The following is a 24087-nucleotide window of genomic DNA, read 5'->3' on the forward strand; positions in this document are numbered from 1 at the left end:
AGTGATTGTCATTCACCCAACTAACAAAGAAAGAAGATGCACAAATAGAGAATTAAAGTACTTTTCAGAGTGAATTCTATATATGAGTATGTGTATTATCTTGTGAACCATAGAATTTACCTGGGATACAAATGGTGTTATATGTGTATGCAGACAGTGGTGATGATGGGGATGGGGTGTCACAGGGTGATTGGCCCCAGTAAATGAAGTAGGTCTAGCTCCCAGGTATGAGAGCAGGTGCTCCCATTTGGCTAATTAGGAGGGCTGCTTGGGTTAGTCAGGAACCCAGAGATGAGAGCAGACTGGTTCAGCCAGGAAGGGCAGGTGAGAACTGTCAAAGACCAGTGGGACTGGAGAACGTCCTGGAAGGAAGCAGAAGGTGTTTCCTGGGGAAAAGTTGAAGGCAAGGAGAGCTGCAAGAGGCATTTGCTGGCTGGCATCTCCAAGCCAGAGAGCTAGGACCAGAGAGGGTTGAAGACAGGGGAACGGCAGAGGAGCTTACCTGCTGACATCCCCAGGGCTGGAAAGCTGAACCCAGGGTAACCACGAGAGCGCTAGGGGGAGTGAAAGATGCTCCCAGCAGAGAGGCTGTGGGGTTCCTGCTAGGAAGAGTGGAGCTACACTCCAGTTGGAAGGGCTGGGGTGGCTGTCCTGGAACAAGGAAAAGAGAGGACTGACAGTGTCCAGGCATGACTGAAGGTGTCAGTCTGTGGTATGTGAGGCAGCTAGGGGCAAGATGTCTTGGGTTTTAAGGACTATATACACTGGGTGTGGGAAACAGACTATTTGGGACTTTTGGTGGGGATGATTTGAGCTATGTTTTGGTAATGGTAATGTTGATGGACTAGAGGTTAAGTTTGCATGGAGTTATGTCGACTCTGAAAGGGGAAACCGAGGCAAATGAGACTGTCTTGCCATGGCCTGCTGCAGAAGGGTGATCCAGGTGGGGCCATCCTATTCCATGTTATTACTGATGGCATTTCTCTTCCTTATATTTCCTTGTCTTTTTCTTTGGAGGCTATAAAGAAATCTGTGGCAATGGTTAGCAGTGGGACTCTGAATGCTAGTACTGTATGCTGCTGTGACCCAGAGTTTCAGACCCTGTGGCTACACATGGACAAGGGTAGGAGACCAGTCTTCCTTCGTATTCAAATTACAGCAGGTAAAAAAGAGAGAGGGAGCCAATGGTCTCAGCCCGTATAAGAATAATGACATATACAGATGATAGACTGGAAGACCAACATTTTCAAACCAGAGTGCATAAAGGTAGGCATCTAAATAACCAGCTTGCTTTTCAGATTACCTGTAGCTCCAATTGAAGTCACTGGGGGCTGTGAGTTCGCAGTACCTCTGTATATATAGCCACTTATTTAGGTGTATAAACATGGATTTTGGTGTTTAATTTTGGGCACCCAAGTTGGAAACTTCTGGCTTTGGAAAATAAGGTGAATAGTAAGAGCTTGGGTAGTTTTCTCAGAAACATTATAGGGCCATCTGAGATAGCACAGATTAGAAACCTGAGCGTGTGGATTAAAATGCTGTCCTACTATGAACAGTGACTGTAACATGACATGGTGAGGCTCTACATTTACTGTCTCTTGTAACAGGGCTGGCCATCTCCTAAGCACCCTTTCATGACCAGAGCTTGCTTTGCAACATCCTACTTCTGTTTCCCTCTCTTCAGGGTCCCTTAAGAACAACACATAGATTTCCCTCTGGATTAACACCACCCCTGCCTGGGGCGGGTTTAGTAGCAGAAACAATTCTTTGCCTGGGGTGTCATGAACACAGTTTAATAACAGAAATAGTTCTTAACAGACCACAGGGTCCCAAAAATAAAGACCATCACCACACAAAAGTCTATACTTTGTGCGGGTGCCTTCTCTCACAGGCACAGCTTGGTCTTCTGTCCCAGACGGTTGTCACAGTCCATCCTCCCAGCTCTTCCTAGCTGGAGCCTTAGCCTTTGGGCAGCAGCATCTAGGCCCCAAACTTTGAGACCCAAACATCATCTGGGTTTCCTCACAGGTGCCTCGTGATGCCTGGGCTCCTCTCTGACACACCCTTGATCTCAGGTCTCCCCTACAGAAGCTCTTCACACTCGCTATGGTTTCTACAATTTCCTGATCTCTCCCCACTTCATTGCAACCTCCGGCTGCTTTTTATAGAGGAGTAGTCACACAGATCTCTTCCAGGTGTTGGCTATCACCCCCGTTACATTTCTCTGTGACTTCCAGATCAAATATTTTCATTTTATGAGTATAAAGATGGTTTTCCAAGCTTATAGCTCTGAAATTCATCCTAAGATCTGAAAGTCAAGCTATATACTTTTGGCTGCTGCATCACTAATGAAGAGGGTGCAATTAGGGCTCAGTTAACAAGTCTGTTGATGACCCATGAGCCAGAAGACATTCCATTTTGCTATCTCAAACCTATACTGGTCTGCAGTGCTAACAGGAAATTTAGACTAACATTTTCACAGTTGGGTGACTAAAACTAGGTACCTAAACAAAAAATGATTTGATTTTCATAGGTTCTGCGCACTCACAACTCCCAGTGATGTCTCAGAGGTACCCATCTTTGAACTTTCCAGCCTTACACTTTTCAGGCAAGTATATATAATCTATCCCTTTTGACCTATAGTTCCAAGCCTCTCATCTGTCCTGCACTCATCACCATGGTATTTCAGCATCTTTAACACTAGAGTAGTCTGTCTTATTTAAAGTCCAGAGAAAGACAGATCAGTAGGACGAAGAGGAAGGGATGTGTTGTGATCTTTTCTGTTTCTGTACATGTACAGAAAGCAGAATTGAGAGCACAGATACAGGTGACCAGAGTGGGGGAAACAGAAGAAAGAATGCATTGTGGAATTTATACAGTAGCAAGAGCAATGCAGGAAGAGGCAGATAAGATAGTTAAAGAAGTACAACAAGAGAAGATAAGAACAAGTAGTAAAACAGCAAGACTAGAGCCTGGAGGCAAAACATGGACTATTAAGAGAAAAGCAAGTTGTTAAAAGGTAAGTATGTTATCAAAGGCAAATTATTGTTGGTCACTTTCCTACCTGTTCTAATCCCGCTGAACTATAAAATTTTAAGTATTAGACATGAATGCAAAGAAAAAAGTGTATTACTAAATGCTAAGACTAATGATAGACAGATGTACAAATGAATCAAGGAAATAGATTGACATACAGGGAATTATAATAACCTAGTTTTTAGAAGAACAAATTCTCACTACTGTTAATGCTAGTTTTACTGTTTAGAAGATTAACAAGAAGACTCACTTGTCTCTGACAGCTATACAAACTCCTTCAGTGCAATCTGAAAAAATACAAGCTATCGTCATTCTCTCCCACATTTGCTTTGCTGGCTGGCAGTCTGGGAAAGCATTCCCCTTCTTGGTGGTTTCAAAAAGATTGATGCAACCAGAGACTCCAACCTTCTTCCCTCAGATGTTTCCTCAGAAGTCCACATCTAAAGCCCAACTCACTCTTGTTATCACGAAAACACCTGAAAAATAGTTGGAATCTGCATCTTTAGTTTCTTGGGTCACTCTCTACTATGTCATCCTTTGATGTTCCAGAGTACCCAGCAGACGCTCAGTCATGGTAGAGCAAGTCTTGTCTTATTTTTGAGTGACACAGAGGCAACATCTGAAGCATGGAGGTCTAAGCCACAGTCGAGCTTGGTTAAGTTAAGCTGAAGTGAAATTAAAATGGTAAAATTATTAGGTTGCTGAATTTTAGCAATAAAAGGATGGAAGAATGCAGGAAGAGTTGGGTAAAATTAAACAAGGCAAATCAATAGAGGTAAACGGAAAGTGTTCAAAGTGAAATTAATACATGCCTCAGGGCATTAAGAAGCAATGTAGCAATAACTGCGAAAGGAGCTATAAAGGCTCCTGCAGATGAACAAGGAAGCTCAGAAAGGAACAAAGGATAAAAGAGTCCCAGAAATCTCGCAGAGAGGAGAGCTGGAAAGATTACTGAACGGAGTCAGTGAAATATGAATAAAACTTAAATGCAGAATGAAAAAAATTACACACAGATTATGACAATACGGCTTTTTTCAGATATAAGAAACCAGAGGGTCATGGGGAAAATAGAGTAAAAGATTTAAGAGGTGGCTCAAGTAAGTCTTCTGGGACAGGAAGATATTCTAGAAGAACGATATTCCAGATGGCCAATCACAGTAACCATGACAGATACAGCAATTTCTTGCAATATCTACAATGAAAATGCTGCAGTGCTTCAGTGAAGACATTACCTAGGTTACTCGAAGCACTTCTCTCATCAGTGTAGGTAATCCACTTCCCCATGAGGTAGTAGCTAGGTTGATGGGAGAATACCTAGGGAGAGGTGAGTGAAAATTCCCCACATCCAGTTATACAAAACCCCCAGCCTTCTGAAGCTATGCCCTGTGGAGAGGGTGATTGTTTTTGGATCACCTGTTATGTAAAGCCAAACTGTGATCAAAGGCTCAAACTATATAAAGGGAAGATTGAACTATTTCTCGTTGTTCTGGTTCTGAATCTGACCTCGTAATGAACTTGTAATCCCGGAAAAAAATAGTTGTGAGTTTTGAAGGACTGACACCTACCACAGCCTGAGGCTGCAGGTGGGGTGACGTCTTGTAAGCTTTTTAGCATGCGTCTAGGTTCATTTTTATTAATGTTTTCTCTGAATGCTTTAACCTTAAGAATAAATGTGCTTGCCTACAAAGAGCTGTGGTAATTTGTGAGAGCAATTACAGCTGTTCATAGCCTCTGGAGAGAAGCAAAGTGCAGACGCTAGCCTGTTTAGGTAGTCTGGCTTGCTGGAAATATCTCAGTGTAGGCAGGGAGCTATGCAGCCTGCAAAACCCATCAGAAGGGAGAGGAACACAGGTCTTTACTCAAGAGAGGTGATGGCTGAGGAGCCAGGACCCTAGAGTAGGAATACAGATGCAATTGCCCTGAAACTGTGAATTTACCTTTAAGTTGTTTAAGCCTTTTCCTTACTCTTTTCCCATATAATGCCTGACCCTAAATCCACTACCATCCCTGGGAGCCTTTCCATTGACTTCAGTGGGCTTTGGATCAGGCCCACAGTGGATAACGAAAAAATAGATATATTCTTTAGGAATTTCTTTTTTTTTTTAAAATGTGCTTACATTTGCCTGAGCATCTTTTAAAATACTTTTTGCGTGTCTGCAATCAGTTTCATATGGCTGTGCTTTCTGAACTGAATAAAAGGCAACAGTTTAAACTGCCTGTTAAATGTTAGGTCACTGTAACACAACCACTTGATTCCCCAAAGCAAACAGGCAGGAGAATGACTACAGACAGTGAATACTAAAGCATCTTTCAAGCTCGTCACCATACAAAACCTTTCAGAACCGACAGCACTGCTCACATGGGCTGTGATGCATCAGAGCGATAAACACTCACTAATTTGTCATAGAACTTAGGAAAAGCTGAATGATATTGGAAAGTTACAGCCTGCCTGATTGTTTATTTTACCATTTGTGCTATTTAAGGGCCAGGGTGTGTGCAAACGCAATACAGGATTAAAATGTGAATTTGCAAAAATGGATTACATCCAATTTTTGTTCTAATTCTCAGACGAGTTCTTACACACTTTTGCAATAAGCTGCAGGTAAATGTTAGACACAAGGATACCATGAGGAATACTAACCAGGGACTGGAAGGGTGCCGAATGAGCTCTCATTCTCAGTGAACCGCTCACAGATATGAAGAGCACATCCATAGTAATGCATCACTTTGTTTAAATAGTATGTAAAGGAACTGTGTCTCGTGGCAAGTGGATGGAATGCAGAAAAGAAGGAAGAGTAGGGGCCCAGGTGGTTACTTCAACACTCCCAAAAGAGGAGTCAGAAATATCTGCAGCTCTCCATAGTAAAATATTTAAACAAACAAGTATTTTTCCCTCTAGGTGCCTGCCAGTGTTGCATGCTGCTAATCCCTCTCTGAAATGCTAGAACATGTTTTAATATGGATTACAAAAATGTTAGCTACAAAGGTGTTTGTATGCTCAGAGGGCCACACTAGCAGAGCAGAAACATTGATTCTAAGCCTTTGATTCTAATGTTGCTCTTGGGGGGAAAAAAAAGACACTTTCTCTTTCCAGCACCACTGATGGTCTGCAGGGCGCCCTGCAGAACCGTATTAACCTATTTTCACCAACATTTCCAGTTCAGTACACTTGGCTGTGATGGTTACAATTGCTTTCTAAAAGTTCACTGCAATAAGGAGATTTAAAAAACAATACAGGAAAAAAGAGAAAATTGTAACCTTCATTTTCCAACAGTGTCGCAGTGCTATGCTATTTTTCACATATTTTTGGGGTACTCTTCTTTTGTTAGAACGGATAAGATATACCCTATGTGGGTAATTCTTACCCTTTCATTGTGACATTGCCAACTAACTACTTCCTTCCTTGGACCCTCATGTTATTATTTATCATGTTTATTGAGGTAGCGCCTAAGAGTCCATACAAGAATGGGGCTGCAGTTTGCTAGGCCCTGTGCAAACACAGAATAAGAGATAGTCCCTCCTGTAAGGAGCTTACAGTCTGAACAGATAAGGCAAAGATCAGCAATGAGGCATAGTGTGACAGAGGAGGCACAGTTTATAAAATAATTTTTTATATTTTTCCAATATTCTTTATCAGCTGGAATTTTCTGTAGACACATTTTATGCTTCAAATCCTAGTTTCCATTGGAAATAAGCACATAGGAGGTAGTTCTCCTTTATTTAAAAAACAGACAGACACCCAACACCTCAAACTGCAGGATTCTGTCTCTGACAGCTAACTGGTGCCAACTTTCATGCAAAGACTTTTTTTCTTGTATTCAGGAGATCCCTGCAGCAGCTGCCTTCAAATCACATCTGATGACTTGCCTGCTGCTTCAGGTGCCAGGATTTCCTCACTTGAGTACTTTTGGAGGACGTGAACCTGAGCAGTTTCTATAGCGATTGACTCAAGATTTGAACAAAATGCAAAAAAAAAAAAAAAAAAAAAGCCTGTAATTTAAAGGGACACTGTCAACCTGGTAAAACCCAAACTATGGGCCTCCCTTAAAATTAATGCTAATTAAAACTAATGCTATGGAAAATTATCTCAGAATTCTAAATACAAACCCAAACTACAGCGCTGCCAGGTAACCCTAGAGACAGAACCGAGGCAGCAGAGTCTAAAAGAATGAGTACAAGATGAGAAGTCAGGGTCTCAATTTCCCCATTTTTAAAATGGGAATTAGCATCCCTACCTACCTACCAGGGCTGGTGGGAGGATTATTAACATTAGTCCAGAGCTTTGAAGACAAAAGTGCTATTTAACTACTCAGTACTTTATTATTAGAGGCAGGAATGGATTAATATCTTGTAAACATCTTCATACAGATCACATTGTTTTTGTAAAAGTGACTGCTGATTTGTGTGCTGGAAAGCCATCTTGAGAGGTCAGGGTAAAGGAAAGGTGAGAAGACATTTCACAGATTCTTGTCATTCAGTTAGCTACTACTATTGCTCTTGATGAAAAGCTAATTATGAGTTAACTCCTTGTAACCTGACAGATGGTATTCGCCAAAGAAAAGTGATAAAGCAAAACACAAGAACACATACAACTAAGAGCTTAGGTGGTCCTGGCATCACAAGGGAAAAACCAACTCTTCCCCTGCCATAGAATAGGAGGCAACTCCCCAAATACTCATCTAAAAAGGATACAAAACAGAAAAATGGGACACAATTTAAATATAGTGCCATGAGATGACATGCATCTGACTCATGCAAATGTGCACCCTGGGGATCAGAAGAGTGTTACATTAGTTATACAGAATCTCACTGACCCTTCCAAATCCCACCAAGGGGTACCACGCGTCTCAGCTGACAGCAATGTAATATTTTCATTTGTTCACCTGTGAACTGGTTTGGATGTGCTTTCTAGTACTGAAAGCAAGAGGAGAATAAGCACATATTCATAGTTCTCCTTCTGTTCTATCTCCGCCTCTTCCTAACCGTTGTGTTTGGAAATTTAAATGTTGCCTCTCTTACCCAGAATAATTCCATTGGGTTCTTCTGGTGGTTGCCATACAATTCGTACTGATGTCAGTCTCACTTCAGGGAACACCAGCCTTACAGGAGGTCCTGGGGCTGAAAAGAGCAACCGAAATCTCAAAAGTGGATATTACGTACCAATGGAACTGCTAGTTCTGTGGCAGCTGCTTGTTTAAAAACTCCTCTGTCTACTCTATACAGACATCAGGCCAAGCAGTATCTAACCAGAACTCCAGAGATGGCTGTGAGCTTATGATGCTGTACATGCACACACTGGTTATATGGTGAGGAATTCTGTGAAAGGCTGCACCACAGAAGAGTAAATATAATACCGCAACCACTCACCCTAGAATGTTTTGCTGCTCCTATAAAAGTGTGTTATACAAGGATGCTTTGACAAATGAGTTCTGACCTATGTGAGGATGATCTCATAACGGCATAGCTGGGAATCCCTGTGAGCCAATCAGATTACACACTTCATCTAAGTCACTACATAGCTGATTATATTCTAGGGTGCGAGACACTGAACTACCTTTACAGAGAGAGATAATGTGTCAGCTTAATCCCCTTCATGCCTGTTGAAACTGAATAATATCGTCTAACTGTGCGGGCAGCCCTAGCTTTGAACTCCCCTCTGATTTTACATATGCATTTTGTACGCGTGTCTAGGCTCGAGAACCTCTGTGAGGTCAGAAGCCCATTAACACAGATGGCTGGCACCCAGGTTGTCCATCTCAGGTTCACAAGGTGAGTTTATGCGAATTCACAAATACGCAGGCTCTAAAATTCTCCTTAAGTACAAATCTCACCTGCACTCTCATTGATGATACTTTTAATTAAATTGAACTGAAAGAAGACGCAACATGTTTATGTCAGGAGTTTGGAGATGGAAGAACAATTTGTGACATTTGCCAACATGTACTTTAGGAGGGAACAGGTATAATGAGCTTGTCTTTGACAAACAACCTTAAACATTTCTCATTACATTCTGGTTTATGGAATTCAGTGAACGCACTATCTCCCTGTAGAGTTTTGCGACAATAATCTCCTCTCTGCCTCGTCTCTTAGAAAAAGGCCAAGTTACCACACAGCTAGTGTGTTAGGAGAATGACTAAAGCAATGATTGGGGGTAATTGCGCTCTTCCTATGTGCAAGGCACATCCTTAGTGCTTTGTTGTGGACTGCAGAAAATATTGTACTAAATCAGAAATCTGAACATGTTCTCAGTCCAATGTAATTACTTAAATAAAGTTTCTTATGGAAATCTACAGTTATTTAATTTCTGTTGGGAGCTTTAGATCCAAAAGTATTTGGGTTTTTTATTTTTATTTATTTTTATTAGGATGAATACAAAAAAAGAGTTTTCAACTGACACATTCTTTATACTTGCTTATACTCTACTGAAAATGCAGAGAAAATGGTCACCTTTAAGTGTTTGACATCTGTAAAGCTGAAAAATATTTTTACTGCTAATGTAAACTGCAGTGAAAATACACCAGGAATACTCTCATCACGCGGACAAGTTTAAACAGAAACAGGGGGTGGCTCTAGTCCTTTCAGCACATCAAACTGCACAGAGGAATCTTTGAGCTCATAAGAAGCATTGTGGCTGGGCTTGGGGGTGTGTGGGGGGGGAGGATTACAAAGGGAAGCTTATATGGTCACTTTTCGAAGATCAGTCTCTTATTGACCAGAACAAGAAGGTGAATGATTGACAGACCTGTGGGTTGGGTTTAAACAGCAGGCTGCAACTTTATTAATTTTACCTTGTGGAGGGGCACTTCATTGCCTGCCCCACTCTCACATATGAGGCATTTAATTAATTTGTTCCAGTGAGGGTTCCAGGGCTTTTACCACAAACCAAAAAATAACTTGAGGTACATCCTTCCTGGTCTACTCAGGGACTCAGTTCAGTTGTGAAACCTCTTTCCCCTGGTTCTCCGCATAAGGAGGCTGGAGTGACAGAGGCCACAAAGGCATGAGTGGGGAACCTCAGTCCTCAAAGACTTCAAAGTTCTTCTACTGCATGAGAGCAAGGTCCAGCTGCACAATCCTGGAGGTCTTGTTGACCTCTGGAAGCTGGCTCTTCTCGCCTTTACTCCCGGGCACCAGCTGCAAGTTATGACAAGTCAGCAATCATAACAGTGTTATAAGTAGGGCTCCGTGTCTGTCATGGAGGTTGTGGAAGTCATGGATTCCGTGACTTTCTGTGACCTCCATGACTTCTGCAGCAGTCAGCATGCCTGAGCCAGGGCTGCCCATGCAGCTGGCTCAAATAGGCAAGGTGGGGAGGGGAATGCAGCACGCATTCAACTGTTCCCATCCCCCCTTACCCAGCCAATGGCTAAGGAGAGAACTGAAGGGGGGAAACCCCCTCGCTGCTGTGCATGCATTTGGACTTCTCTCATTCCCTGATGCCCAGTCAAAGTACCTTTCCCAGTAAAGGCAGCACAGGGTATTCTTTTGCAGAACATTGGTATAGATCCTCTTACTGGAATGCCAAACTCCATATCTCCTTCAGGCCCAGTCAGGGCTAAATTTGTTTACTGTGTCCTATTATAGCTTTTCTTTTTTTAGTGCTAAGATTGTAGTTCTGTAGAAGTTCATAATTGGGCTGTCAAACTTCACTCCAACCTGGAACTAACTGTATGAGGTTTGAATGAGTGAGAAATAGAGTTTTTTGCTTTTGTCAATTATGAGGGGAAATGTTTTCAGTTTTTGGGCCCAGAACCTCGGCTTGCCCCCAACATTGTGCTAATTGACACTAGCCAAGGATCAGATTCTTTATGTTAAAATTGTAAGCAAATCTAGGCTATATTTTTAAAGCTTGCATAATGAAAACAGCTGTGATTTTAAAAAGAAATGCTAGAATGTATGGGAAGAACACTTGAGCGACCCATAAACTCACCATCATCCTTGGTTCTCTCTATGACTGGAGGGAAGTTAGGGACCCCATCTCCAATACGTGTGAACGCCAGCACCTGAATCTCATAAAGCACATATTTCCGCAAGCTGGCCAGCAGGACAGACTGGGTGTGGTTACCTCTCACTATTTGGGTCTTTGGTTCAGAGTCCAAATCTTTTGCTTTAAACAGAATCTGCAAGAATAAACACAACAGAAAAAGTACGGTTATCAATCATTATTCAAAAGGATTGCAAGAAAGATTGTATGTATTTTGAGTTCTTCCTGATCTTAAAATATAAAACAACAGATTCAACTGCACTCTTTTGCACAGAGTAAACAGGTAATCCCATAGACATGAGCACTGGCTGTATATAACACAGAGGGTAAGCCATGAACTGCTGTACATGTGAAGGGAAATCAGTGATACTGCATGCTTGAACCTGAGAGATTATGACTTTAGAAGACAGAGGGCATTGTTAGAAACAATGCAACTCTGCTGGATACTTTGCCCTGATCTCTGGTGACTGAACTGCAATGATCTGGGATGATGAGGTGAGTATGGGCAAGCCTGTTCCAGGATCTTGACAGATATCCCTTTCTATGGTCTCCACTTTGAGCTGCAGGTGTAAATTCCAGTTCAAGGAGACATAGCATGCTTTAAACAGAAAGTAGACATGCGATGTGAGCAGCAGGAGAAGCTAGCTGCCCTGAGTACATACCCATCTGAGTTTGTATGAAGTTGGGGTACCTAGCCTGCTCCTGCTATTCACATCACTGTGGCAACACTATTTTTAGCATGCTAGCTTGATCAGAGCTAGTGTAGTTTATATCTCCAGCTCCAAGTGTAGACATACCCTAAACCAATCAGATCACTCCTCTGAAGAAAGAGCACATTTCCTGACCCTTCTCAAAAGATAAATGGGTAAATTAATATGCATCTGGTAGATAATAACTATCAAATGGAAAAACAGCATAGCAAATGTATTAAAACACTTGACAGCATGAAATCTCAACTGTGTACCTTGTAGCCCAGGATAAGTCCATTCTGCTCTGGTTCAGGTACTGATGTCCATGTCAGTAGGATCTGGGTGGAGCTTACAGCTTCAGCTGACACATTCTCAGGGGGAGCAGAAGGAACTGCAATCATATGGAATCACAGACATTAGAGACAGGTCTTCCCTATTATGTCACCTAGTCCATCGCCCTGCCAGCTCAGGATTGTTCCCTACAGAGCATTTGCATCTGTCTTGTTTAGTCTAGTTTTCAGTGTCCATTGCAAGACTTCTCCACAGCCTAAAACAGATGAATGTCCATTTTTCTCTGATATTCACCCTATATTTCCCCCTCTTAAATCTCACCCTATTTTTCCTAGCTCTATCCCTCCTTCTACGCTAATTCTTCCTGCAGATCATGACATTTGTGAACAAGCAAAGGTTCTAAACTAGGGACAGTCCATTCCTGGGTGCTCATGTGTTTTATTTTTATAAAATAATGATAAAGATGGAAATTGGGATTTAAACACTCAGCATTCTATATACTTTATAATAATGAGAATCAAGTTAACATTGGACTAATGTAAATATCTTTCTCAATATCTCTGTCACACGTTTTATTTCCCTGTGTTGTAAGCCAGAGATCCTTATATGCTGGAAATTTATCTGAAGGTGCAAATCTGTTCCAACAAGAAGTTTTACATCTGCCCTGCTTCCTATGCTATCTGAAAGGAAAGTACAGCATCTTGTCTAGAATTGGCAACAATTCCAGCCTCTGGATTGAGCCCAGACCTCCCGATTTACTGAGGACTGTTCCAACCTGCAAGCCTTTCAATTAGGGTGTAGTGTACAAAATGACAATGTTGTAGATCTATCACTGAGGAGCTTGGCTTGGATCAGCAGGGTATAAAAGAAAGACATGTCTATTTCATTTAAATTATAAAATGTGATTATTGGGCCTTATGAAACTAGAAATACGACCGCAACTGAAATTACAGACTCCTCACTAACCTGAGAGCGGAGGGATTCTGCATCCTCTGACTATATTACCTCTCCAGACATCACAGAAGAACCACACAACCACAAGTTTAACACCAGGCAGTTATGCAATTAAATTTGGAGGCTGCTTTTAAAGGTTCAATGAACAAGATTTTATTTCAGCTCTTTCATCTTTTTTTCTGTGCATTTCTAATGTCTGAAGGGCGTAATCCTTTTTTAAAGCATGATACACCTGTCAAGCTTCAGAGACCACTCATTTGCCAAGGAAGAGAATGTTACACAAGCACATGTGGAAAAGAAAGCTTGAATAAGGTTCTGAGTGCATCACCAAGGGAGCGCAGTGCCCCTGAAAAAGCTAGCACTCTCCTTGCAGTCCAAATGAAAGCAGAAGAAAAGCTGTTATGGAGGGCTCTCTCCTGAGGCTGTAAGCAGCAAGAACAGTATAATCAGTATGACACAAGAATTAATATATATTGGGGGGAAAATTCACCAACCCGCACCCCAGTGCACTGAAGGTTAACCGCATATACAGTCATTTCTGAAACAACTTTCCTGTTACCAATTACTTGGGACAAGAGAAACACAGCACCATCACATGACAATGTAGCAGACTGAAATCAGATTTTTTCCCCCTCTCTATGCTGAAGTGTTTTTTATCTTCTTCTAGATTTATCCCCCACAAGGATATAATTATGTTAGAGGAAAACAGATTGCCAGGAGCCATGAATGTCTTTGGATCCCTGCCATAACTTTATCTGTAGATCTTCACAAAGAGCTACTCCCACATGAATTACTTTGGAGGGAGAGGAAAAGGAATCAGAGTAAGTGTAAAGGAAAGCAGCCCCTTTCTAGCCAGATTTATTCATATTTTATTTGCTTTGAATTTTCCTTTTTACAAGAGAAGATTTCTTTATTTTATGAAGAATCTTTTGCGTTTTGGTCAGCTGCCATAAGTTCTCCAGAGTTCACAGAAGGTTGAGGCTGAAGTTGTCCCCACAGTGTATGCATGCATCTTTAGGCTGTGTATATGATCACTTATTACTGCTAGGAGGAGTCTAACAATACAGGAAATGGAGCTTTCTGAAGATTTGCTAGCCCAGACTCTTGATGGTCTCTCTCACCTCTCAGTAATGGACACGGCAAATATTTCCCCAAACTTTACTTTAGATTTGAATGTAAGCACAATACCTAAATGGCAGCTTTTTTTGTGTATCAGGTGCTTACCAAATCTTTAGTTTGTGTCTGTTCTGGCACTCCACTGCAATTCTTTTTTTGATGGTCATGTTTCTATTCCAAGGGGGAACCAGATTCAAGATGATCATTAGACAGGGAACGTGAATGTGTGTGTTTGTGTATTGTGTTTAGTGATAAGGTGGTTGAATTTATGGTTGTTTTTCATCGGGTGCCACAGCCAGAATACAATGTTGAAAAAAAGGCATGAAAAGTTGAAGCTAAATGTTGAGACAATCTACTGTTCTCCATGAGGTAGTTAGAAGTAATGCCAACTGCACAGGGTACTTTGTGTGATCAGACATGGGAAACTACAGAGAATCTACTGGTATTTTCCACTGGATGTTAGCAGAAGCTCATGGTTTTGCAGTTACGTTCAGCATCACCATAGCCTCATTCTGTCCATTGTACCTGGAGTGCCTCATTGTGGTGGGACCATACATCCCTGTCTTGACTCGAACAGTCTCATACTGAAAATGCAACAATGATTCATAATTCATCTCTTTATGTATGTCAGTGACAATCCTTACAAACTATTGGTCTCTATTTTGGATTTGACCAGGAAAATTCAACTGTCTTAGAAGACGCCAGATGTGGAGTGGTCCACTGGTTCCTTGTATTAGCTCATTTAAGTTAACTGAATCATTGTAACATTTTGAAAGTAAAAATAAAGCTGATAATTTGTACATCTTATGTTAGTTAGAGGTGAGGGTTCAGACCTATGGCTATGGTAAAAATAACAGCGTTGCACCATAAAACCCTCTTTGTCTATAAAGCGAGTTAGGCATTATAGGCCAGATCCTCAGCCGGTGTAAACTGATATAGCTCCATCAGCTACAATGGAGCAATGCTTCTTTACACCAACTGAGGATTTGGCCCTATTTCTGCCATAAACCAATGCTTTATCTCAGAATCTTAATTGCTTCCTGAGGATCAATGTCTGAAACACTAAGATCTTGATCCTCCCACAGATACGTGACTGTGCTTATATAGCAGCTGATTTTGTAAGATGAGTGGCTATGCACAGCCACGTCATCAGGGAGCATTATGAGCCCACAAATACTAGGGCAGTGGATTGGCGCATTTGAGATGAATTATGTGAAAACATGAGGTTATGGATCAAGAAAGAAACATTCGAATCAAGGTTGTATGAACACTGTGAAGGTCTAGTTAGCATTTCTGTAGTTGAAATATGTAATCCTGAAAACCAATTCCCATCACAATGAGTGGAAACAGAGTTTGTAAATTGTCATTCTGTGATTATATTACACAGTGAAATTAACTGAATTATTTAAGTTCCCAGAGTATAAAAACATTTTGGATCAATAAAATCTGTCCTTTTTGAGGCCCAAATTCATCTCTCTCTCTCCTCTTCAACAACCTGTTTTTGTATCCAGGATGTGGATCTTCCTTTCACTTTGTTCATCCTTCCTGCTGTCTACTCTTAAGCCATCCCCCAACCAATCCCAGTATTGCTTCTCCATGCTCAGTCTGTTTGGTTGCCTCAAGCCTTCTTTATAATGAAATGCATTAAAAGACAGAGTAGCTGCAGTGACATGCAACTTATGGTTAGCACGTGTGCTCAGCTAACAGTGACATAATCACAAATCTTAGAAAAAACAGTCATTCAGATGCAATTTTTCTTTTTAATAAGGATTGTGGACTCATCCAGCTGCACTGACATATAGGATACCAAGAATGAGGTTAGTGCCTGAACTCACTTCTCAGGCTGCCACCCTGGGCTGTCGGTTAGAGCTCTGCACTGGCAGTTGAGAAATACAGGCTCCGGTCTTGGCTCTGCCACTGCGTGGCCTTGGATGAGTCAACTTTGGCCTGATTGTCAAGAGCGCTGAGCACCCACAATTCCAGTTAAAATCAGCCTAAGTCTCCCCATCTGTAATATAGGATATCAATTCTTACCCACCTTCTACCTACCTCACAGGAATGTTGGGAGAATTTTTGTAAGGCATTCTGAGCATATAGACCTCTGTATAAATGTTAAGTATTACTATTATGCTCACTCCCTGAAAGAAGTGGCTGATGGGACTTGCTTTGCCTTGAATCCTCCCTCTCCACGCCCCGGCTTTAGGGGTACCCTACTCACACTTTAGCCCAGCCATGCCCATGAATACAAGGCCTGTCAGGTTAATTTCAGCCTTGATGAAGTTTTTGTTTTCAACACAGCAGGTTGCTCCACCAACATTTGTTTTCTTGTGCCACTTCATCTGAAAAGATGCAGCCTAATGTATGATTCTTAACTGTGCACCAAGATGCTTTATTCTCGCAACAGATACAGACACCAAAGAAAATACATGGAAAACAAACAAACAAACAAACTAGTCCTTATGACCCAAACCAGTGTTCAGCATCATTTTGATTCCAGTTTTCTTTCTTTCTCCTCTAGCATTGCTTGCCAAATTAAATATTTTTTTAAAATTGGGAGAGAAAATGCTGAAATATACACATGGAACCTTTGATCTTTAATGGATGATCTGGACCACTATCATCCCTAGGTTTTATGAAATCACTTAATCTCAGTATCTGTTATTTTTCAGAGGAATTGTTTGAACAGCAATAGAGAAAAGAGGAAATGCAGTTATCTCCTTATAATGATACGGAGCTCTTCAAAACTATTTTATTTTGGGACATACTATCTCAAACTCCATTACAAACATATCTTGTTTAAAATACCCCTAGCAATAACATTCCAGTTACTAGGAAAAACCCAACACTTTAAAAGGAAGGGGCTCAAAGAGTTTGTTTAACCTTTTACCTTCAGTTAGTTCAAAGGTTAGTTGTCTGAACCAGGAGACCAAATCATGCAAGGTGCTGAGCACCTGTTGCTTCCATTGGTAGCTTTGGCACATTGTCTTTATTTACATACAAGCAGATGTGCATATGCACGCACAGCATGTACAGTATTAAGTTTCAAGCACTCAAGTTTAAATGATGTTGAAGAAAAATAACAAACATGAGCATTGCTTAAATACAGGTCACATGCAAGAGTAATTCACTTTTATTATTGAGTATTTTATCCAAGTAGGATCACTCCATCTAATTATTCACCTGCAATATAAAATCAATTTACGTCATAGGCATGCAGGCTGGGTCAGAGAAAGAAGCTTTGTCTGAAGTTCCTAGCTAACAGCTTTGCAAGATCTAGCTTCTGCTGTTGCTACAGTTACCAGTTATTTATTACTGCCTTGATATTATAGAGACTGCTTTCTTCTGGCAACTGGAAGTCTCTAAACTAGTTTAATATCTGCATACTCAGATCAGGTGGACAGAACAATTTCTATGCTCTTGTTAGCTTGCACATAAGTGGGTTACATTTATGCAGATCTACGGGCACAATTTTGGAAGGTGGCACTGATAGCTCAGATCATTAGTTTCCTCTTTGGTTACTATCTACTTCGTTTAAAATCTTCCCCAACAAGCTGCCTGGCTAGCAAATGTGTCTTTTTTACCACCAATGGATCAGTAGAGTGCACTTTTAGGTTTAGTAGATCTGCAAGAAAGAGAGGTTGAGGGAAAGGGCTGAAGATACTGAAATACACTGAGCCCATTCTTCATAGAAGCACATATACTCCTGTTACTTACCAGACTCTCGTGTGCAACTTCTCACGACCTCACTCCATGGTCCTGCTCCAATGGCATTGAAGGCCTGAATCTGCAGTTCATATTCTACCCACTCCTCTAGATCCTCAATAGTATATTCCCTCTCTAGCCGGTCACCGATAACCTTCGTGAGCACTGGAGACGGCAGATCCACACGCCACAATTTTATCCTGTAGCCCACCGACTCTGGGTTGCCATTATATTGAGCATCAGGGAGAGGCTGGCCATTAATAATAAGAGGAGCACAAAATTATTGCACAGAATGGGTGGACTATGCTTTTCAAATCATATGTCATTGCCTTTTGTACTCATATACTGAACAAATACTCCAAGAAGGTGAGAGAATTGTGAGAGGTTGAGGGCTTATTATACATTTTGTTTACCTTTGTTGACCATTTATAATATTTTTTTATTTTGTATGTAATATTTTTAATTTTTTTCCATGCCACCCTACCTAAATATTTTATAGCAAATAACACCTCTCTCTGCCCGTCCCATACCTACATACACCCCTCACTCCATATATGTGGAGGTAATACCAGTATGGTAAATTGCAGAACCATGGGATAAATTGTGGAAACTAGTGATCAATTGCACAGCCATGTGATAAATTTATTATGCACCTCAGACTGTTTTATTGGCCCTCTGCCTATTAATCCATCTAACTAGGATTTATTCTAACATTCCAACTCCCTGAGCAGCATCAGACTCTTAAAAGAAAAATTAACCTGCCCCAGAAATGTCATCACCTGCTCCACCCGAGTGTGGATTTTCCCCCTTAAAATTATATCTGTATGAGATCAAGTATGAGCAAGATTCAACACTGCTTCAGTAACAGGTTTTGTTCTACATTAACATTTCATAGCTTTAAAGTATTCTATCCTGCGGCCCAGTAGGACTAGAAATGTAAACTTCATTCAGTTGGAAAGAAGTTCCCAAAGGGTCACAAAACTCATTGTTGGCCTTGAAGGGCAGCGATATCATTCTTTAAAATGCTGACATTATGCTGTGTAGAAAAGTTAAACTGGGTCATTTTCAGATGTGTTTGTGGCTCCCTCTGACCTCTGCACTGTTGGCCTCATGGTAAATAAGACATCTAGCTATACAGGTAGATGAACATAAAACAGTCCTAATGAAAGTTTTAACAAGCCCCTAAAATGCTCTTAAATGATCAGAGTACAGACCACAGATATGAAGGTTAATATGCTATTAAGGTGTGATTGCATAGGTTATGGAAGAGCATGTTACTCATATGTGAAGCCACAAGTGAGTTATGCAGCTCAATGACCAAATGAACTGTAATAGCTTTTCTATACATACTAATGTCCCATTTATAAGCCTGATGTCTCAGCCCTTCAAGGTCTAGACAAGTTCTGGGTGCCATTTGGAAGCTGGGATCTCGCCTTTCCAATGAAATACTGCTCCTATCTAGTCACATTTTGGAGTGGGGGAGGGGGAAGCTGCAGCAGAAGGAACTATTTTGGGGTCAGATTTATAATTTAGAAAGGTGACTATTTGAAGGGAGTTAGAATATTAGAGTAAATCCCAGTGAGATATTTTCATGGGCAACTGAGGCAGTCAAAGGTGCATGATAAATTAATTTGCAAATGGCTCTGCAATTAATCACCTGGTTCCACAATTTATCACATAGCTCTGCAATCGATCACCTGGATACAGATTCCACGTAAGTGATGTGTAGGTATATATGGAAATACTCTGCTCTCAGTTACACTAGCATAAAACCAGAGTAACTCTCTAAATATAAAGGGTGTTACTCTAGATATATATCAGTGTAACGCAGAAGCAGCATTTAACTTATTACAATTTTAGTTCTTTAACAGTTTATCATTACAACATACTTCTGGGTTTTTTCCTATGGACAGCCCATTTCATCTTCCCTTCACTATCACATGATCAACCTTTTTTTTTTAAAATGATCTCAGATGGCCCCCCCTCCCAACCTCACTAACATCTCTTGGTATCAATATCTGCAAGATCACCATATTTTAGTGATCAGAATTCAGTGAAGAACTCTGAGGCAAGAAGCAGCAAATGAGCTCAAGTATTCATATTGCCTATATGCGCTGACTGAAGCTGAGGAAATGGAGAGCCTCTAAAGCTAAGGCACTCACATCTCTGGCCTTTTACTCAAGGCATATATTTGCCTTGTAAGCAAAGGAAGTGGGGAATTGAGCTGATTAGTAAAGCACTTAGATAAATCTCAGATTTCAGACAATTTGGGAAAGGGAATATTTTTGCTGTTGCTCTTTGGGTCAAATGAATGAAAAAGTAATTCATGAACTTTGGACACATTCTCTGAGGAAACTGACACTTCAAATGTCAGCATCTCCCCCAGACTCTCCAATTTACATTTACTCACCATCCATCGGATCCACAAGCTAGTCTCACTGGCAGTGCGTACAGTAACACTTCCTGGTGCAACATCTGGTGGTGCCTGCAGTGTCTGGATGACACGAGATGGTTGGCTGAGTGGGCTTTGGCCGACAATATTCACCTGTCTCATCCGGAATCTAAAGCATAAAGAAAGCACAGTGCAAACATGTTCCAAAGCAAAGCTAACCTGAAAACTGAACAAATGCTATTTCTTGCCCGGAACTACACCAATATGAAAGAAAACCAGGCTGTCATCAATTTGAGACATAAATGCCATTGGTCATGAATACCCATTAAATTCATCGCCCTGTCCACTACTGCAACAATGGCAAGATCCTCAAAATTAGACTAATTTAGTGTCTATTAGAAACAGACGGGCAATATAAGGAGATTATGTTAGTTATACCAAATTTGAGGAGATTATGCCAGCATTAACTGATTTTCCATTGAGATGCCTCCATGTTACATTCAGAAAGGGTGTTACAAATATCGGTATCTGGATATCATAGTGTCCTTGCAAATATCAGAAATGCATCAGTTACATTTCCCTTCAATCATCAATTCAATGAGGGCTGATATATCTCTGTGGACTGCCTTGTCTCCTTTCCTGCACAAGAATGATTAAGTTATTTAATATGGATACACAGCTTAAAAGCCATCCTGTTTGCTCCAAATGATCTCTTCTACAGCAGGAGTCCTTATAGAGGCATGAAAACCTTTTACAACTTCATAAGGACTCACAAAAAAGTTAAGACTTGCTGTAGGCATCAGATACCCACAGGTGACAAACACAGGAGGGTCTTGCAGTTCCAATTATTTGAGGCTAGCATGTAGCTGCTCAATTTGTTTATACTGAACCGTGGAAATTTGGCTCTAATGATTGGACGTGGATAAGGGCTGAGCTAGACTATGAAACACCATTTATCTATCTGCTTTGATCATTTTAGGAAGTGCATTAAAAGCAATACATCAAACAAACATCGTCCCTAATTTCACACTCAAACACTGGCAAAGAGTGTAGAAAAGAAGCTCAATTGACAAAGACTGTCTAACTGATAATTAGGGCCCATGATTTATCCCTTCAGCATGCTGTAACTAGAGCTGGCAGGATGACCACTCTGTTTTTCAGCAATTTTTGAGGTTTTGAAATTTGCAATTTTTTTCATGAAAACAGAATTGTGTTGAAATGTCAGAGAGAGAGAGAGAGAGAGAGCGAGCAAGCGAGCGAGCATGTAGGTAGCCTGGTAGTAGGGCACTGGCCAAGGATGTGGGAGACCCAGATTTGAATCCCTACTCTGTCTTATTCAAAACAGAGTTTTTCATCCAGACCACTCTGCTTCAGGCAGGGCTGGGACTTAAATCTGAGCTTCCACATCCAGGCCAGTACCCTAACCACCAGGCTAAGGAGTACAAGAGGGTCCCCCCTACCCAGCTCTAGCACTAACATTCTGGCTCTCCTGACAGCACAGTACCATTGATAACCTCAAGGATCTGGTGACAGCTGGGAAATTCATCTCTTTCAATGATCCTATGAACAGAGCTGAGTGAATATTTACTTTGCAGGCAATCTGGGGGAAAAATGGTTTGGGGCCAAACTGAAAATGATGGTTTTTGAAATTTTTCGGCAAATTGAAAAGATTGAGTTGAACCTCCATGAAACATTTTGGCAATGTTGAAATGTCTTAGACCTGAACATTTCTGTTTCCTTTCCTTTTATCAAAATTCCTGAAAAGTGAAAGGAGGACTAGATTCACAGAGGAGGAGGTGGTGGTATGCTGCATCCCTTATTAACTTTAGCCTTCAGCTGGGATAGGGGAGACCTGGGCTCAGTTTCCCCTCTACCTAACATAGGAACAGGAACGTAATGTGGATCTCCCCCATTACCAGAGAGGGGTCTAGCCACTGGGCTAGGGGATATTCTGGTATGAGGCTCTCTCAGTCTCTCCTTTTGAAGCTGCCCTTTTTATATAAACAATTAAAAAAAATCCCTGGAGCAGGGATTTGAACTTGTGCCTCCCACATCCTACATGAGTGCCTTAACTACCAGGCCATGGAATCCTTCCCATTCTCTTTCTTTGGCCCAGTGACTATCCATTGTCATCATGAAAGACTACAAAGACATCCTGATAATACACTTTTTTCTAAAATTGCCTTGTTAGAAATCTCCCACATCTGGAAATAGCTTTTAGAAATTCTTGGCAGGTCCGTATGTATCCGATAAAACTGATTGACAATAAACTCTACTGGGAGGAAGAGTCCAATATGCTCTGGTGGTTTTTACTAAAATCAAGAAAATTAGTGCACAGGCACTGAACTAATTACAAATGATAAGATCTTCACCTTGTTTGTATCTTATTGCTTTGCAATTCACATTATTATGTGATCCAGGTAACAGGCCTTTCAGTGGTGTGAAAGTGGACAGTGTCTATAGCAAACTGCTTTGCCCTAGCTGCCAGAAGTCCCTGATTACTAAGTCTTTTATTAGTACACTATTTAATGTAGGCATTTTCCATTAGGATTGGGCATCCCCATTCTCAGACCTTGTCTATGCTAGAAAACCGCATCAGTTTAGTTACATTGGATGCACTAAAATCGGTTTAAACTTTACATATATTGATTTATCATAATTTGATGAATTCCTGTAAGCAAAGTTTTAAGCCAGTTTAAATTACCAAACTAAGATAAATCAATAGAAGCATCTTTAACCTGATGTAAGTGTGTAGGTAGGAGATTGTGACAGTTTAACTAGACTGATTTGTAATCAATCAGCTTTAGTTAAACTGGTGCATCCTTTCTGTATAGACAAGGCCTCAGACTCATGATCTAAGAAGTTACTCAGTAGCCCCATTTAGTTGGTTTATTCCCCTTTGCATCACGATTAGTTATTTTAGTATGCGTACGTCAAAATTTAAATGCGCTAAACAGGTTGTAACTGTTATGGGGTGTGAACTTTTGCCTTTCATTCATATTGCAAACTACAGTCAGCTGCTTATGAATGGAAAAGCTCCTCCATGCTACAGTTTTCTAGGTTGTTAATACTGCATTTAATTACTAGCTGTCCTCACCTGTAATGAGTGTATGGAATGAGGTTTGGTATCTCCAGCATCTGGGCATCAGGTTCATTCTCCACCTCATATAGACTCACCCACTCCTCCTCCTCTCCTAGAACACCAACCTATAGTTGAGAAGTGGAGGAACAAATGTTAACCAGACAACACAATGTCCACACTGGCAACGTTTAATTGCTGCAGTGGAAGGGTGGATACCTTTAAATCAAGAGTTTCAGAGTAGCAGCCGTGTTAGTCTGTATCCGCAAAAAGAAAAGGAGTACTTGTGGCACCCTAGAGACTAACAAATTTATTTGAGCATCAGCTTTCGTCCTTTTCTTTTTAAATCAAGAGTAAATAGCTAACGTTTATTTTATGTGCTGTGGCATTCAGCAATGGTAAATATGAAACAGTGGCACTTCCAGCATTCCTTATCACTGCTGGGATTTCACTTTTGATTCACTGGTGAGACCTATTGCAAAGACACATCCTAACAACCCAGAGTAAAGAGGGCTAAAGCGATGTGTGATTCGTGTGCATGTTAGTATCTAGAAGGCAAAAGCGTTCGCTAGTGTTATAACAAAAATGAAGAGTTGGCTTCATCAGAATAAGTTCAGTAACTGATGCAGATTAACCAGGTCCGAGTGGAGGCAAAGCAAGGGCCCCTCAGTAATGAAGTCAGAGAACAAAAGAAGACGAAGAACAAAGGAGCTTTGTGCTGTGCTGAGACCACGCTCCTCTATACACAGCGCTCTGTATTAATTAACCACTGTCTGTGGCCAAGAGCCAGCTCAGCACAGCCCCTCAGCTAGTGTTCATGGGAATTTGAAGTATTTCGTTCCAC

General features: G+C 41.0%; 1 protein-coding gene across 5 annotated transcripts in view; it reads right to left on the reverse strand.

The window, feature by feature from the left end:
* SDK1 (sidekick cell adhesion molecule 1) overlaps nt 1-24087 on the reverse strand; it is a 646825-nt gene that overhangs the window by 93454 nt on the left and 529284 nt on the right. For 4 of the 5 annotated variants that reach the window (XM_073361955.1, XM_073361954.1, XM_073361952.1 and 1 more), the window contains 6 exons: nt 23262-23371; nt 20183-20333; nt 17785-18022; nt 11985-12100; nt 10967-11156; nt 8056-8154 (listed from right to left, as the gene is read on the reverse strand). In XM_073361955.1, coding sequence (XP_073218056.1) covers nt 8056-8154; nt 10967-11156; nt 11985-12100; nt 17785-18022; nt 20183-20333; nt 23262-23371 — 904 coding nt within the window. Of the gene's footprint in view, nt 1-4268; nt 4329-8055; nt 8155-10966; nt 11157-11984; nt 12101-17784; nt 18023-20182; nt 20334-23261; nt 23372-24087 lie in introns of those variants that run through there. The other variant, XM_073361956.1, reaches the window with a different exon arrangement.

Source organism: Lepidochelys kempii, chromosome 10 (assembly GCF_965140265.1).
Source record: "Lepidochelys kempii isolate rLepKem1 chromosome 10, rLepKem1.hap2, whole genome shotgun sequence".
In the NCBI taxonomy this organism is placed as follows: Eukaryota; Metazoa; Chordata; order Testudines; family Cheloniidae; genus Lepidochelys; species Lepidochelys kempii.